Source organism: Peromyscus eremicus, chromosome 10 (assembly GCF_949786415.1).
Source record: "Peromyscus eremicus chromosome 10, PerEre_H2_v1, whole genome shotgun sequence".
NCBI classification, from domain to species: domain Eukaryota; kingdom Metazoa; phylum Chordata; class Mammalia; order Rodentia; family Cricetidae; genus Peromyscus; species Peromyscus eremicus.
In genome coordinates, this window is record NC_081426.1 from 26580150 (window position 1) to 26592984 (window position 12835).

The window sequence follows — 12835 nt, forward strand, 5'->3', positions numbered from 1 at the left end:
AGGCAGTGGGAGGAGTCACCCAGGGATGTTTAGGAACTCCGATTTGATTTCCCACACCATCTACTCGCAGCAAGTAAAGAGAAGAGCCCCAGTAACGGCAGAAGGCTATTTAGTAGAGCTGGGGAGGGAAACGGAAGGATTGAGAGGAATTCCACCCCATTTCCGTTGCTTTGGAGACTGGCGTCCGCCCTCAGCAAGGGAGATGCTCCCGGGATACTGAGCGCTTCATTCTGTCTCCGGGGCGCTGGCAGGGGGTCCCAGCTCCACTGCCGCTCCAGGTTACAGGTCGGCGCGCTCTGAAGCGTCCTCGGGAGGCTTAGCGGGAGCCCACAGGTGCTCGGGGGGCACCTGCGCGTCCGGCGCCGACTTGCGGTAGAAGCCGAGCTCCTGAAGCAGCATATTGATCTCTTCGCGGGTCATTTCGCTGAGTGGGATGCGCTGAGATGGAGAAAGGGCGGGGTCAGAACCTCAGCACCGCCCCGGGGTCCCCTCCCGCCAATGGCTCACCTCTAGTTCCAGGTAATTGCGAGTTAACAGCACGAGTTCGGGGTCTGCCCCAGGGAGGTGCTTCATCACCAGGTTGTGGCTGGAGGAGATGTCAAGGGGTTGGGAGCAGGGGGCCAAGAGTGGTGGTGGCTCCTGGGTCCCCTTAGCTGAGCACTTTGAGCCTAGGTGGGCACCCAATCCTCATTTACTGTGAGATTAGGGTTCCAAGAAGTAAAGGGCCCTTCTTTCCACTAATAATCTCTCTTGCTTACTTAATTTTGAGACTTCCTCAGAATCCTCTGGACAGCCAATATCAACCTCTTTGACAGACAATTATTTTCTATTTCTGTGAAAACTAGAAGCTTTTCCCAGGTGCCCTCCTCATCCCCCTTGCCCAGAACAGGAGAAGGATACTACAGAGGAATGTCCTGAGTGACAAAGGCCTTCACCTGGGGAGGAACCACAACATCAGAAAATGAGACCTCAGACCCCTCTAGACGTGGGGAAATGAGGCCCACTGAGGTCACAGAGCAAGCCAGGTCCAGTCTCCCACCTCCAAGTACAGGGATTCCTCCTCCCTGGCCCCCAGTCAGTAAGCAATGTTGCTTATTCCCTAAGGGGACCCCTTCCTTCAAACTCACCTCCTTTAGGCGATTCAACTGTCATCCTCCACAGGTCTGGAGAGAGAGAATGGTTTAAATCAGGAGTCTGTCACTATACAGCCAAGACCATGCTATCCTTAAGACTGAGTTGGGTAAGGCTGTGAGCTGGAAGAGCAGTATGAAGCTGAGGAGGAAAAGGTCCTGTGGGCAAAGAGATCTCTGTCCAGGTCGGGAAACTCAGACCTAGAGACACAGGGTAAGGGATGAGGGAGAAGAAGTAGGCATGGGTTTCTGCCTGCAGGTTCCTGAGAGCTGACCAATGCCCAGGAGATACACGTTACAGCATTCCCCTTTCTTCCAGTAGAGTTCTAAACCTGGCCCTTGGCCCTTGAAGCCTCATGGGAGAGACCAGAAGGAAACAGCTCAGAACTGCCCTAAGGGCCCTATTAGAGGCACCTGCCATCTGGTCCCTACCCCACCCCATGTGGAGTTAGGCCTGCCAGCCACCTGTGGTCCAGCTCCACAAACCATCTGGCTACCCTTCCCTCACCAGGGAGGATGAGTGGACCCTTGGTACTCCCTGAAGGGAGGCCACCTCCTGACAGGAAGTCCAGACCTCACCACCATTTATTTCAGGCCTCCCTTACATTCCCTTTTCTCAAAAAATAACTAAGGCCCATGAAGAGTCCATAAGCATCTCAATCACTTAGGAAGACTCTAGGGGAATTCCTTAGTAGGGGTGGGGTGATGAGGATGGTGGTCCAGGGCTGCTGTGATGCGTTGGTATCTCATTTCCCTGCCCTCTCCTCCAGCTCCGGCATAGAACAGTGAGGGGAGGAGCTTAGAAGCTCTTTTCTCCCCCCAGAAGATTCTTGAACGCCAAACACTAAAATCAGGGTGGGGGGAGAAATAATATGAAAAAGTGGGGTTATCAATGGGGAGGGGTCTAAGGAGCAGTTTTAGGAGAATTATAGCCTGGAAAAGAGGGGAATGGGTGTCCAGAGACCCACGGTACGGCCAAATTGGGAGCCCAGCAAGGAAGGGTTCAGAGTGCCAGGCCGCAAGGTCGACGTCTATTGCTCCCACAGAGCATTCTGTGCATCCCGTGGCTAGGAAATAGAAGGGATGATTCCGGCGCCATGCAGGAGGGAAAGAGGGAGACTCGGGGATTCTGGTATTCCTGAGGCCAGAGTGAGCTGTATTCCAGGGTTGAGGGGCTGCGGGGTTCTGGGACTGTCGTACTAAGGATGGGAAAAGGCGCACTCACCTCCACCCGCCCCCTGGCCAGGCCTCGAAGACGGTTCCAGTCCGGTCGGTAGGTGGTGGCGGCGGTGGCTGGAGCCACAAGGGCCGCGAGAAGCAGCAGCAGCGGCGGCGGCCACAGTAGGATGCTCATCTGTGCCTAGTAGGAGACGTTCCGCAGGCTGCACCCAAACTCGGCCGCAGCGCCACGTCTGGCCCGCAGGCTGGCCCCGCCCCAGCAAAAGGCTCCGCCCACCCATAAACCACGCCCCCAGAGCTAGAAGCACCGCCCCATCCAGGCTCGTGTAGGCGCCTCCTACTAGCCCCCAGCCCTGCCGCAGCTACTCTCTGGTCCTCCAGACTTCACGTTCCCAGTCCTGACAATTTCCGTACTGTATTTGCCCACTGAGAATGGACTCCTGCCGGATGCCAGGAGACAGCGCCACTTCGCGCCACCAGAGGGCGCAGGCGGGTCGCAGGCGGACACGAGGATATCTGGGTCAGACTTAAGGAAGCAGAAACCTAGGAAATCTTTATATTCTTTTGATGTCTTTGAACGATATTCCAATCAAAGCTTCAATTCCCCAAAGCCCACGTTGTAGAGAGGACTGTTACCTATGCTGTAGCCTGAGAAGGCTCAGCGGATGAAAGTGTTTGCCACGTGAGTCTGATACCTGAGTTTGATCCTCCAACAGCAAAAAAGTGAAAAACAGCGGCTCCCAAAAGTTGTGCTCGGCATGCTTCCCTGCTCGCGCACCATGGCGTGAGCGTGCCTACACAGATATAATATATATAATAAATATATTTATTTAAAATGGTGGAATAAACTCAGGAAGGTAAAAAAACCCTCAGATCACAACGCACACATAATAATAATAATAAATGTAAATTCTTAAAAAGGAGTTTTACCTAGAAAGGTTGAAAGGGTTAATATACATAATACATCTTATTAGAACAGTATTTGGTCAGAGAGAGCGGGAGTGGGGGATAGGGGAGGTCTGACTCACTTTGTACAGCCCCCCCACACACACACACACACACCTGTCCCCGGCTGTCCTTGAGCTGAAAGCAGTACTCCTGCCTCAACCTCCTGAGGACTGAGATTAATTATCAGGACAGACTCTGGCTGTGCTGCCTTCCATTATCTGTTCTTCCCTTTCCTCACCAAGACTCCCCCTCCCGCAAGGAACTCCGTTTTGCAGATTAGGAACTGTTTCAGAAATGTAAAATAGACCAAGTTACGACTTGGTCTGAGTTTGAACCCTAAACACCTCTGTGGATCATTTCACCAGACCAAAGACGACACAGGTGCCATTTCTCCTCCTCACGCCTCCAGCAGACACAGAAAGTACAGTCAGCTCTTTGTCACCCTGGAGTCAACCAGTCTCAAGCTGGAAATACCGGGACGTAAAAACTGCCTCTGTACTGAACACGTACAGACTCTTTTCTTGTCATTATTCCAACCAATAGAGTGTGACAACTATTTATAGCATTTGCATTGTATTAGGTGTTATAAATTATCTAGAGATGATGTAAAGTACAAGACAGGGCCACATAGATTTTAGGGAAATATTAAGTCATTTTATCTATGGGTTTGAGCATCCTCATATTTCGAGTTTGTGTACGGAAGGGTGCCCTGGAACCAATCCCTGGCAGATAGCAAGAACGCACTGTGCCCTTTCCCACTGAATCCAGAGAACCCTGTCAACACTGAGCCAAGGCTGCTTTGTGATCCGAGATATTTTTACCTTCCTGAGCTTATTTCACCACTTTAAAAATGCATATTAAAATGGGATTTGGGGGGCCAGCAAGATGGTTTAGTGATTACAGGTACTTGCTGCCAAGTCTGATGCCCTGGTTCAATTCCCAGAACCCAGATGGCAAAAGGAGAGAAGAGACTCCCATGAATTGTCCTCTGACTTTCACATGTGTGTGGTGTCAAGCACTCATGCACACACACACACACACACACACACACACACACACACACACGTAAATGTAAAAAAAAATGGATTTTTGAGTGGGGGGACAGTGTGACGTGTAGGCTCAATTGCTGCACAATCATGAAGAGGTGGGTTTGGATCCCTACACCAGTGTGAAAGCTGACCATGATAATGAAAGCACTTAAAGAGACAGGGCAAGAGGATCAGAGTTCAAAGTCATCCTCAGAGGGGCTGAGAGATGGCTCAGCAGGTAAGAGCACTGGATGCTCTCCCAGAGGACCCATGTTTGATGCCCAGCACCCACATGGCTGCTCACAACTGTCTGTAACTCTAGTTTCAGGGGATCCTATGCCTTAGCTTACCCTCTGCAGGCACTAGGGGAGCAAACGTGATGCACAGATTTGCTTGCAGGCAAAATATCCACATATATAAAATATAAATAAAAAATTTAAAAAGTTATCCTCAATATCATAGTGAGTTCAAGGCCAACTGAACCTACAAGACCCTGACTCAAAAATACCACACACACACACACACACACACACACACACACGCACACGCACACGCACACGCACACGCACACGCACACGCACACAGAGGAGCTAGAGAGGTGGCCCCAGGGTTAAGAGTATGAATATGCTCTTCCAGAGGATCAGGGTTCAGTTCCCAGCACCCACATGGTAGTTCACAACCATCTCCATCTAATGCCTGTTCCAGGTATTCGATGCCCTCTTCTGGCCTCTGTGAGCACTGCACACATGTGGTGCACAGACATACATACAGACAAAACATCAGAACATATCAAATAAAAGAAATCTTTAAAAATACTACACACATACACAAAGGATTTTAGCCATGTGCTGATGTACACACTTGTAATCCCATCTCTCAGGAGGTGGAGGCAAGACAATTGCCTCAAACTCAAGGCCAAATTTGGCTACAGAGTAAGAAGCCCCTCCATCTGCTTCTCACTGGCTTGATGGTTATGATTTTGGAACAAGCTTAGAGCTGCAGCGGTGACTCAGTGGGTTAGGTACTTGCTAGACAAGCACAAGGATGTGAGTTCAGATCCCTAGAATCCATATGAGAAACCAGTGTACCAGGCCATATTTGTAATGGGCATCAGGAGACAGGAAGACACTGTGGGCTGGCTAGTCAGCCAGTCTAGCCAAATGTGAGCTCCAGGTCCAGCACATTTCAAAAAATAAAGTGAAGGGCTGTCTACGCAGCCCAGAAAGTAAAGGTGTTTGCTGCAAAGCCTGACGACCTGAGTTCAATCTCTGGAGCTCACAAGGTAGGACAGAACCAATTCCTGAAAGCTGTCCTCTGACCTGAACAAGCAAGCCATGGCATGCCCATGCCCACACACAACAAATACATGCAACAAATGATCTTAAAGCTTTTAACCCCAGCACTCAGAGGGCAGAGGCAGGTGGAGCTCTATGAGTTCCAAGCCAACCAGAGCAATGCAGGGTGAGCCCGTCTTAAAAAATAAAAAAGGTCGCCGGGCGCCTTTAATCCCAGCACTCGGAAGGCAGAGGCAGGCGGATCTCTGTGAGTTCGAGGCCAGCCTGGTCTACAGAGCAAGATCCAGGAAAGGCGCAAAGCTACACAGAGAAACCCTGTCTCGAAAAAACCAAAATAAATAAATAAATAAATAAATAAATAAATAAATAAATAAATAAATAAAAAATAAAAAATAAATAAAAAGGTATGGTTCATGAAGATGACATCATCCACTTCTAAGAGAGAGAGAGTGGGTTTCTTTTCTCCTTCCTTTCTTTCAAATTTCCCAGGATGGAAAATAAGTTTCTTTTTTTAGTTTCCCAGCAAAAGTCTTATTATCCTACTAGCTTGTCCACAATCCAATCATGTGCCATGAGAATTTCTCATTGGAATAACCAATTTTGACCCATTCCTAAAGCTTGGAACAAGGTCAGCCACACCCCCAGTTCCTGTTAAGAGAGATGTAGCTGGTAACACATGTGATGATGGTCAGCATAGCAGCCAGTCAAGTTTATAAAATGGGTATACACAAATAGGTTGACCAGATCAAAACAATCTAAAAGGGAAAAAATCCAAAACTAAAAATGGCTATCTCTTGGAGGCTGAAACTAGAGGTAACTTTTTCCCTCCTTTGTACCCTTATCTGTATTTCCTGTAAGTGTATGTCAGCTAAACACAAGAAGTAAACTTTGTTTACAAAACAACATGGAATATAACCCACTAGTTCCCTCCACCCCACCCCCATCTGTCTTAATGAGGGCCCCAGGGTGACTGCAGCCAGAGGCCCCACCGAGCCTGTGGTTTTTCTGCTGACACACCCAAACCCCAGGGCCCCATAGGTCCTCCTTGTTCACTGGACAGATGCCACGAAACCACTCTCTTTGCATTAACCTGGACGCTGTGGCTGTTGGACCACAGTTTGGCCTGCTGAGGGTTGACCACCAGCTAGTGGGACCCGCAGTGGAGACAAGGGCCACAACAATACCAGGAACATTCTGGCATCAGCAGCACAAGACATTCCAGGACAGAGCCCTGCTCACAACTCATACCCCTTTGGTGGCTGTGTGCAGTCTAGGCCAGAAGCTTCCTTGGGTAGGTTGGGCCCGAAGCTTAGTCTGTGATGAGTTTAGGTTCATCAGAGTCAGAGGCAGTTTTTAGTTTAAGTAAAGATTTAAGAAAGGATTCAGGCAGTGGTGGCGCATGCCTTTAATCCCAGCACTCCAGAGGAATCTCTGAGTTCGAGGCCAGTTTGGTCTACAGAGTGGGTTTCAGGACAGGCAGGGATCCACAGAGAAACCCTGTCTCAGAGAAGGAGGAGGGAGACGGATGGAAGAGGATCCCAACTTCAAGACCAGCCTGGGCTACATAGTGAGGCCTTCTCAGGATATAGATTAAGTAGGTAGATAGGTAGGTAGGTAGATAGGTAGGTAGGTAGATAGGTAGGTAGGTAGGTAGATAGGTAGGTAGGTAGGTAGGTAGGTAGATAGGTAGGTAGGTAGATAGGTAGGTAGGTAGGTAGGTAGGTAGATAGGTAGGTAGGTAGGTAGGTAGGTAGGTAGGTAGGTAGGTAGATAGGTAGGTAGGTAGGTAGGTAGGTAGGTAGGTAGATAGGTAGGTAGGTAGGTAGGTAGGTAGGTAGATAGGTAGGTAGGTAGATAGGTAGGTAGGTAGGTAGGTAGATAGATAGATAGATAGATAGATAGATAGATAGATAGATAGACAGACAGATAGATAATCACCACCAATAGCAACAACAATAACAAAAGCACAGTAAGTTTAGAACTAAACCTGGGATGGAGTCAGGATTCAGTTTTTGGCCAGGAATAAGGCTCATTATATGACAGCATTATGGTTCAGTCAACAACAAAGCTCGGAACTTGGACTTTGACCAGGTTCAGGGCTCCATTTATGACCAAAATAAACAGAATTTGCATGACACATGGTGAGAATTCATTATGAGACCAAGGGCCAGTCAATGATTAAGCTCAGAGTTCTGGGACCAAAACCAGTGTTTCATCTTTTATCAGAGCCAGAACTTTGTCTCAAACAAGAGCTAACCCAGGCTGAGGTTAGCAATCACTCTGTGAGTGGGGTTCAAAGCTTAGGTTAGGATCAGGGCTGAGTCCGGGTCCAGAATGAAGGTCTTAAGACGGGATCAGCCTTTTATCAGGTTAGGTCAGGTCAGTGTGTGACCTGCCAAAGAATAATTCCAAAGTGATGGCCAGAGCTCTTTTGAGAGCCGGAGTAGAGGGTCAGACTTGGCATGGGATCAAGTCTCAGTCAACGTCAAGGTTAGAGTTCACGCTGGGTATGGGATGAGGGCCATGAACTTATTCTGGTTCTATGCTTTACTCTGACCTCCATCGAAGAAGTTTTTGGAGACCTGGGAGCCCAGGACACGGCAGTCTGCAAGGAACAAGAGTTCCCCCGGGCAAGCTTAGCAGGGTCCTGTCCCTGCAGTAAGCACTTCTTTGCCTGCCGCCAAGGCCGGTGTCCTAGAGTCTTCTAACCTACATGGCTCTGCTGTTGCAGGTCCCTCGCACCAGAATAAAAATAGCCACTCACTTCAGAGCAGCTGACATCGGGTGCCTGGCTGCCTGGGAGGAGGGGGAACAGAGGAGAGAGAGGAGGGATGTCTGAGCTCAGCCCCAGCTGTGTGACCTTGGGAAAGTCACTCCTCCTCCAGCCCATTTCCTGGGTGGAGTAACAGCATTTGAACGAGGATAACATCCATCTGTCCCACAAAATGAGAATGAGGAGCCAGATCTATAATGTGCCACTTGTTACCAATGAGGACCCCCAGAGGAGGAGCGCTCCTCCATCCTCCCTGGTGCTTACCTCTGGACCTTTCGAGACATCTCTCACATAGTGCCACGGTGTGACTTCATTGACCGTGGGTCTGATCTGGGATGCAGGGAGGAAGGTGAAGGGCAGAGTCAGGAGGAGTGAGGGAGAGGAGGAGGAAAAGGGGGAAGAAAGAGGAGGAAAAGGCTTCTCTCCTTTCCCTGCTCAAGTGTTCAATCTGAGCTCTAAGGCCAGGAGGGCACAGAACCAAATTTCGAATCCTCTCAGGTGACTCTCCCACACCCCAGCTGTCCACTGGCTCCCAGGCATTTCTCTTCTACTTGTCACTTCAGACTCCTCTACCAAGCAAGGATTCAACAGTCACGTGACCTCTTCTGTAGGGGAGAATTACCCATCTCCCTCCTCCCGAGGAGCACTGTCCACCCTGTACTCTCCTAAGCGGCAGTGTCTCCCTTTGTCACCGGGGACCTTCTGAGCAGGCTCACGGGGTGATGGGGAGAGGGGCTGGAGTACTCTCCCCCTCCAGGACTCTCCCTTCCTATCCCTGACCTCAACAGTCTGAAGGGGAGTGAGAGAAGTTTCCAGAAAGTGGCAGGTTGAGCTGTACCTCTGCCTGGCACATTCCTCAGAGTGAGACAAAGCAGGGAGCTGGGAGGGGCCTCTAAAGACAGCTGTCTCCAGGGGGGCGGTTCTCCCTGGCAGCTTCCCCCGGCCTGCCGCCCTGAGCCCCGGAGTCTGTTATCAACCTCCTTAGTCATTCCTTCTAGAAGCTCAAATATAGCTCCTACCAGCTCTCTTTTCAGCAGGGGTCCACCCCCTGCCACCCCCTTCCCCTTCCTTTCTCTTCCCAGAATACAACCACCCCAGGCCTCAGTTTCCATATCCACTAAATGGGTGGTCTGGAACAGATGGTGATGATGGTGATGGTGATGACTACAGACTAGCTTGCTGGTGCCATGCCCCAAGCTAACTTCTTCGATGTGTAGCTTGTTTAATCATCACAGCAAACGCAGGAAGCATCTAGTGTTTTTACTTTCCTTACACGGATCAGGACTCGCAGTGACCTCCCAAGTAAATCAGTGACAGGGACAGAAGCAAAGTTCCCAGCAGCGTTCTGAGCCCAGAGAGCAGGGATAATGGGGAATCCTGGTTGGCAGAGGAGTAACCTGTACATTCATTTCATGATATTTCCACGGCTTTCAAAGGGCCTAGGTGCCCCTTTCTGAGCCCTGGGATTGGTCCTGGAGGCCTGAATCTGCACCCTTAAACTCTTCCAGGATCACATCAGAGGCCGGCTCTCCTGAGGATCCTAGTTACCCATCTGTAAAGCAGGAGCTGAAGGACTGGACAAGGTGAGCTCCAGGTTCCCTTCCCTCTTGGTGACCACGGTGACCACGGTCAGGCTCATTCTCCCTCGGCACACTCCCATCTTCACCTCCAATTCTCCCAGCACCCTTTCCACCAAAGCCACGCTCCCACCAATGCCACGCTCCCACCAAAGCCACGCTCCCACCAAAGCCATGCTCCCGCCAAAGCCATGCTCCCGCCAAAGTCACGCTCCCACCAGTGCCACACTCCCACCAGTGCCACGCTCCCACCAATGCCACGCTCCCACCAGTGCCACGCTCCCACCAGTGCCACACTCCCACCAGTGCCATGCTGTGGGATGGTCTGTATGTCAAGTGTGTTGCTGATTGGTCAATAAATAAATCACTGATTGGTCAGTGGCCAGGCAGGAAGTATAGGCGGGACTAACAGAGAGGAGAATTGAGAGAACAGGAAGCTGGGAGAAGGAGACACTGCCAGCCGCCACCATGACAAGCCACATGGGAAGATCCCGGTAAGCCACGAGCCATGTGGCAAGGTATAGATTAATGGAAATGGATTAATTTAAGATATAAGAATAGTTAGCAAGAAGCCTGCCACGGCCATACAGTTTGTAACTAATATAAGTCTCTGTGTTTACTTGATCGGGTCTGAGTGGCTGTGGGACTGGCGGGTGAGAGAGATTTGCCCTGACCGTGGGCCAGGCAGGAAAACTCTAGCTACAGTGCCACGCTCCCACCAAAGCCACGCTCCCACCAAAGCCACGCTCCCGCCAAAGCCACGCTCCCGCCAATGCCAGCTCCCGCCAAAGCCACGCTCCCACCAGTGCCACGCTCCCACCAGTGCCACACTCCCACCAGTGCCACACTCCCACCAGTGCCACGCTCCCACCAATGCCACACTCCCGCCAAAGCCACCCTCCTGCCAAAGTCACGCTCCCACCTTGCTCCACTTCTCCACCTCACCACCCTCATCACCACTGACTGCCACTCTTCCCTGCAGTCCATGGCTTTCACCACCACCTGTGCCTTCTCACTTGCATCTGCCATCAGCTCCTCCACTGACGGGAGTCATAAGCCTAAGCAACCCTTGACACACAAGCCGCCATATTTGGGCTTCTCTCCTCTTTTCCTAGATCTAGGCCTTGCTTAAGTCTCCATAGCACGAGAACCTCTTTCCACAGATACCAGAACCTCTTCTCAGAAACCAGGTGACCGCGCTGCAGTTAGGCAGTTAAGCAAGGGTAGATAGATAATCCACATAGCAACATTCCCTGCTGGCCGAACAACCCATGATTAAAGTCCCCTCCCTGCTTGCACCCCCTTTTGCCCCCCACCCCTGCCTATATATGCCTTAAGAGGAAAATAAAATTCTGGAGCTTGATCAGACATCCTGTCTTGCTCTCATTCTTTGTGTCTTTTGTCCCTCTCATCTGCCAGCCCTCCTTTCAGGTCCCCGTTGAGGGACCCACTGGCCGGGGCACTCCACCACCCGCCATCATCCTCACCACCATAGCCTCCACCTTTACCATCCATCCCTTCTACTCCACCACTACTATTGCCATCAGCCCCATGATTCCACCATCCTCATCAGGTGCATAGCCAACCCACCATTTCCATCATCTCCTCTGTTGCCCTCAAAATACCTTTCTATCCCACGCTTTACACTGGCCTGAGTCTTTGTCCCTGTGCATTCCAGCCTCACTCACAAAGATACACACAAGCCTTACTCGGAGCAAGTCCAGAAGATCGAGCACAGCCAGGAAAAAGCCTGCAGTATCTGTTCCCAAGAACTTCAAATAGGAGTTGGCCCAGGCTAAAGAAAATGCAGATAGCTGTTGACCTACAAGGACTCTGGACACAGGACTCTGAACGTTTTGGGCCAGGGAAATGGCTCAGTAGATAAGAGAACTTACTGTGCAAGCCTGAGGACCTGAGTTCAAATCCCCAGAACCCATGTAAAAAGTTGGGCATGGTTGTGTGCACCGGAAACCCTAACACGGAGCAGGTGCATGGCAGAGACAGGGGGCTTGCTGGGACTTGACAACTGTCAGACTAGTTCAAGATTGATTGAGAGACCCCATCTCAAAGGATTAATGAGAGAATGAGAGAGCAAGGCACCTGAGGTCCTCTTCCGGCTTCCACATGTGTGCACCTGGGCACATGCTCCTGCACACACATGGGCACACACCAAGTACATATACCACACACACAAACAAATAAATAAATAGCACACATACACACAAACAGACAAAAGACTGAACATTTTCTGCCTGACCTGGGTGTAGTCATCTTTGGTACGATCTGGTAATCCCAGATGAATTCAGATTCCAAGGATAACTTGGCTGAGAGAAGTCAGAGTGGACAAAAACCTGCAGCCCACGTTTATCTCTGGCCGAATCTGACCTCTTCAACCATTCTCTCTTCTTTTCTTTTGAATTTTCTTATTTTTACTGAGAAAGGGTCTCACACAGCCCAGGGGGGCTCAGTGTTTATAGCAAAAGGTGACGCTGAACTTTTTTTTTTTTTTTCCGAGACAGAGTTTCTCTGTGTAGCCCTGGCTATCCTGGAACTCACTCTGTAGACCAGGCTGGCCTCAAACTCAGAGATTCACCTGCCTCTGCCTCCCGAGTGCTGGGATGAAAGGCATGTGCCACCACCGCCCGGCCTACTCTGATTTTTTATTTTTCATCCTGTGTGTATGTGTGTGTATGTCATGTGTGTGGGTACTAGCAGGATCAAATCCCCTGAAGCTGGAGTCACAGGCAGTTGTGAGTCACCTGATATGGATTCTAGGAATCAAACTTGGGCCCCTGGAAGAGCAATCACACTCTAAACTGCTGAGCCATCTCTCCAGCACCATGGCATTGGATTCTTGATTCTCTTGTCTCCACCTTCCAAGTGCTGAAATTACAGGTTCAACTCT

The 12835-nt window shown here is 50.4% G+C and overlaps 1 protein-coding gene and 1 long non-coding RNA gene across 3 annotated transcripts; one reads left to right on the forward strand and one right to left on the reverse strand.

Moving 5' to 3' along the window:
* Positions 1–157: 157 nt before the first annotated feature.
* On the reverse strand, positions 158–8716 carry Selenom (selenoprotein M). 2 transcript variants are annotated; one of them, XM_059275622.1, is made up of 6 exons: positions 8618–8716; positions 2356–2490; positions 1128–1163; positions 901–935; positions 508–586; positions 158–438 (listed from the first exon to the last, which is right to left on the reverse strand). In XM_059275622.1, exons 2-6 carry the CDS (start codon positions 2482–2484, stop codon positions 280–282), a joined length of 438 nt encoding a protein of 145 aa, XP_059131605.1. In that variant the 5' UTR covers positions 2485–2490; positions 8618–8716; the 3' UTR covers positions 158–279. The 2 variants fall into 2 exon arrangements, with proteins under 2 accessions (XP_059131605.1, XP_059131604.1); XM_059275621.1 differs by lacking the exon at positions 8618–8716 and adding an exon at positions 7568–7684.
* LOC131921022 (uncharacterized) lies at positions 7734–11086 on the forward strand. The gene is made up of 3 exons (XR_009381825.1): positions 7734–7847; positions 9862–9936; positions 11046–11086. It is a non-coding gene; the product is annotated as an uncharacterized LOC131921022 (long non-coding RNA).
* The last annotated feature ends 1749 nt before the right edge of the window (positions 11087–12835 follow it).